Source organism: Vitis vinifera, chromosome 7 (assembly GCF_030704535.1).
Source record: "Vitis vinifera cultivar Pinot Noir 40024 chromosome 7, ASM3070453v1".
NCBI lineage: Eukaryota > Viridiplantae > Streptophyta > Magnoliopsida > Vitales > Vitaceae > Vitis > Vitis vinifera.
Genome location: NC_081811.1, coordinates 26,428,328 through 26,432,942, shown reverse-complemented (window position 1 = coordinate 26,432,942; position 4,615 = coordinate 26,428,328). Strand labels below are relative to the sequence as shown.

General features: G+C 38.6%; 1 protein-coding gene across 1 annotated transcript; it reads left to right on the top strand.

Annotated features, from left to right (window-relative positions):
• Positions 1-661: 661 nt before the first annotated feature.
• LOC100242317 (uncharacterized) lies at positions 662-3,398 on the top strand. The gene is made up of 2 exons (XM_002279237.4): positions 662-2,648; positions 3,004-3,398. The coding sequence occupies exons 1-2, from the start codon at positions 812-814 to the stop codon at positions 3,126-3,128; spliced, it is 1,962 nt and encodes a 653-aa protein (XP_002279273.2). The 5' UTR covers positions 662-811; the 3' UTR covers positions 3,129-3,398.
• Positions 3,399-4,615: the final 1,217 nt, after the last annotated feature.

The window sequence follows — 4,615 nt, the reverse complement described above, 5'->3', positions numbered from 1 at the left end:
CATTATTAAAGCAGACTCATGTAACTAAAATATATGATTAACATATGCTTTTCATATCATAGTTATAAGTATATTGTATGTGGTTGCTAGCCGCTTTTTCTTGAGACCAACACAGTTGTACTTGCCTGTGTATTACTTTTGTGAGTTCTTCTTGGCTTTTGAGATGGGAAAACTTGATTGCATTCTATGTGGGGGACCTCTAACTCTAATCATATATCTTGATATATAAATTACCTCAATCTATAACATATTGTTTTGTAAATGGGGCCATTGTCCGGCTGTTCAATTGTTATGGAGGGGACCAGAGCTAGAATTCTTTGTTTTTACCTTTTGTGTGTTCTGGTGAAGCAACCCAGTTGGGCAGCATCATTAGTACTGCGGGTTTTTTTGAACATTTTATCTCAAATGAATTGCTAATGTGGTCCAACACTAGTTATTAGCAAGATTTGGAGGATTTGTTGGTGTTTATATTGTTTGTTGTGGGATCAATTTGTAGCACGTGCGTCCTAGATTAGGATCCGGTCTTATAAAATTACAGACCTGGAATTCAAATTTTAGTATTTTACATAGGAAATTGGGTTCAAGTGAAGAGCATTGATAATGAACATTCATTTAATCATTATATGTATGGATGGACAGCCATGAGTCTTAAGACGTGGAATGAAGGGTTGGGCACATTCCATAGAGTTTGGTTTCATTTCTTTCATAACGGCAACGCAGCCCTTTATAATATGCCTGCTTCCCATGCCCAGATAGGTTTCTCTCCATCACCGGCAGGCTAGCAACCAAATTTAATTTTCTGTTTCTTCGGATGCCCAGTGTACTAAACTTCATCGGAGCTCATCTTCTTTCTGACTCGGCCATGGAGTCGCAGCACCAAAAGAATACGACACACAAGAATGTTAAGGTGCTGTGCACAAACCCTTGTTGTTTCTTTTGCGCCATGAATGAGGCAGACCCGTCTCTCAGGAGGGCTGGAATAGCCAAGTGCTTCAAGGAGATGCCTCTCAGAGACGATCAAGAGCACGTCCTGGCATTGAGTGGGCTCTGGAACATCGCCATGACGCAGCCTGATGACCCGGAATTTCCGTTGCTCGGCATCTTTGAATGCGCTGCAAATCTAATCCGCAGGGGGATCAGTGACAAAGAGTGGCTTCTGAGGGACCAGAACATCTACATCCCATACTATGCGGCCCATATTATTGGGTCCTACACCATGAACAAGGTTCAGTTTGCAGAGAGAGCTGTGAAATCAGGCGTGATTTCGTCACTGATGGAGCTTTTGAGAGGAAAGATGAGTTGGGTCGAGAAAAGAGTGGCTGTTCGGGCACTGGGTCACCTGGCAAGCCATGAAAGAACCTTCGAAGCCATTGCTGTGCATGAAGCTGAGATAATACACGAATCCATGGAGACAGCTTCCACATGTCTTGACGAGGTCTACGTTGAATTCGTAGGCGTGGAACATACAAGAAGATTGAAGTACCACTGTGATTTGCTAACAAGAGGGACTGGAGGATTGGAGATTGAGAACAGAAAGGCTGAGGAATGGGCTAGCCAACTCCAGTGCTGGTCTCTCTATCTCCTGAACTGCTTTGCATGCAAAGAAAGATCTCTGAATCGCATCTGTAACAAAGAGTTCTTGAAGAAATTGTGTGGAATGTGGGGTGGGTTGGCTAATGGATCTTCTCCCGCAGGAATTGGACTCATCAGAAATCTGTGTTACACCAAAACCGGAAGAAGAAGCGTGGCAGATTCAAAGGAAGTGATAGAGAGCCTCTGCAACACATCTAGATCTTCAGATGAGTGGCAGTACATGGCCATTGATTGTCTTCTCCTAATTCTCAAGGACCCAGATACGAGATATAAAGTTCTAAATACTGCGGTTCTGTTCCTCGTTGATTTGGTTGAACTCAGAAGCCTCAGAGGAAGAACCAAAGTAGGAGAAGCAATCACACAGACGCTACTACAGGATTATAATCAACTCAAATACGGGAATCTGGATTTGAAGAGCAAAAGAGCTGAAAGAACATTGGAAGAGATATGGGATTTGAAAGTGGAGAGAAAAAAGAGAGAGAATATAATGACAGAAGAGGAGGCTAGAGAGAGAAGACTCCTGGCGGGCGTGATGAAACAAGAAGGAAATCAATTGTTCTGGTCAGGTGACATTGAAGCAGCAGTGTTGAAGTACACAGAAGCTTTGGAGTTGTGCCCATTAAAGATGAGAAAAGAGAGAGTTGTTCTTCATAGCAATAGAGCTCAATGCCATCTCCTCCTGAGAGACACAGAATCCGCCATTAGCGACTCAACTCGAGCTCTGAACCTATCCAGTGTGCTGAGTCCTCACAGTAAGAGCCTGTGGAGAAGATCACAGGCCTACGATATGAAAGGTTTGGCCAAAGAAAGCTTGATGGACTGCTTAATGTTCATCAATGATCGTATCAAGTCTCTGGACACCAACGGTGTCAAGATCCCCTACTACGCGGCACGTATGATTACCAAGCAGATGAACACCACGTGGATTTTCGCAACTGCCAGGTCAAAAAATTTGAACAATCATGGTGTCGAAAATCAAGAATCGAACGGGCATCACCAAGTTGATGAAACGACAATGACGACGGATACAAGGAAGAGGCAGAAGGGCATTGCTGGTAAGCTACTTATTTCTTGCTGCATTAAACTCCAATATTTATTTATCAAAAGTTGCTGCCTCCTTAAAAAAAAATAAAATTTCATGAATATTAAATTCATAAATTTAAAAGTACAATTTTACAAAGCATCGCCACCCAGTTGATATTTTAAAACAACGGCCTATGCCAATAGGCCCCAAAAATGGGCACAGTTGCAGTGAACCAAAGCGGAACTTTTGGGCTGGCATGTGTGATTGGTTGAGGTGAATTTGATCTGATAAAGTAGGATTCGATCAAAGGCACGTTAGAATATTTGGGTATTAGTAAATTCCATGATTTTATGGGGTGAACTCATTAACATTTTGATTGTCGTCAGGTATGCCCACTATTGCAGAAGAACCGGCGATTGGAATAATGCAGGGGAGAAAGCTAGAAAGGACAGGACATAAAAAGAAAGGTCTCAGCGTTATTGATAAATTGACACGTGCCAAAATTGGGTGACGGCATTGATCCGGTGTGGTTCAGCTTTTAATTCTTAAAATTCCTTTGTCAGTATGTACCGAGATTTGGAATGTATAACCATTACGGCAAAGGGCTGTTAGCCTTCTTTCACCTGGTGGTTGCATGCCCTTCGCAGCCGCTGTCAGTTGCTCTCTTCTCTCTCTAAGACTTGGAAGCCCTCCAAAGAGACCTATTCAAAACAACTTATTGATAGTGAATCGAAGTTAGATTTGCGGAAGATTTTATCATACCTACCGCACTAATTATGGTTTGACGTGATGCAGAAACACTACAATTATTGTTTGAAATCTGCATTATTCAATAAACTTGTTTGCTTTAGTTGGAGTAGGTAGTAGTATAGCTTTCAAATTGGTAGGCGTCTCTACCTTTGGAATTGAGCCACCGAGTAAAACCGTCCATTTCATTAGCTTTATTAGGAGCAACATCTTGCAAGGGAAGTTTCATTGTCATGAACAGGCTGAAACTGACCTGAAACTCAAATCATTTCTCACTGGTTACTACGGTTCAACTCACATACGTACAAACTCAAGGGTCAAGGCAGGTGGAAAACAGGTCCAACATGTGCCACACGTGCACTCAGTGTCTTCGATAAAAGATGCTAGATACCACTAAACGTTAGTGAACTCCCATTCTTGTTTTCCATCCCTAATGATTAACCATGTATGGGTTTAATGAGAACGGATCTTGCTTCAGCTGACCATCTTTTAAAATGTGATCGATTTCAAGGTGAAGTTGGTGGAGCAAGGAAATAAGATTATTTTAGTGTCTTCCTTTACTTCTGCATAGACCATGAACCAGTTTGGGAGTTATCGTAAGTGATTTAACAAAATGTTACTAGTGTTTTATAACACTTGAGCAATTTAAGATTATATTTGGTAGGCGTAATACAATAGGATGAAATATGTATATTTTAAAATATAATTTTTAATTACATATGATATCTTTAAATACTCATAATTAACATATTTAAAACTTATAAATATAAAGTTTTTATATTATGGTATTCAATATATAAAAATAATTTATAGATAATATATTAATATTATTTTATAAATATTTTTTAATCATAAATTTAATTTATAATAAAAAAACTATTTTACAAAATTGGTATATAAAAAAAATAAATTTATGAATATGGAATATACATATCTTATATATCAACATAACTCATATAGAAGGATATAAAAAAGAAAGTGAATGATATATCCATCCATTTATTCTATTTCGTATTTAGATGAACATAAAATACAATAAGTGATGAAATAACTTATCTTATACCATTTTATGTTCAACTAAATATAAAATAAGATATAATATCCCTCTTTTATCACATCTCATACTATATCCAAACATCGACTCAAAGAATTTTAGATAATCACTTTTCCTTTTTCTAAAATGTTATATATTACTGAAAATACTATCAGCAGTTATTTTTTATTTTTAGGTATACTACAAACAAAATGATA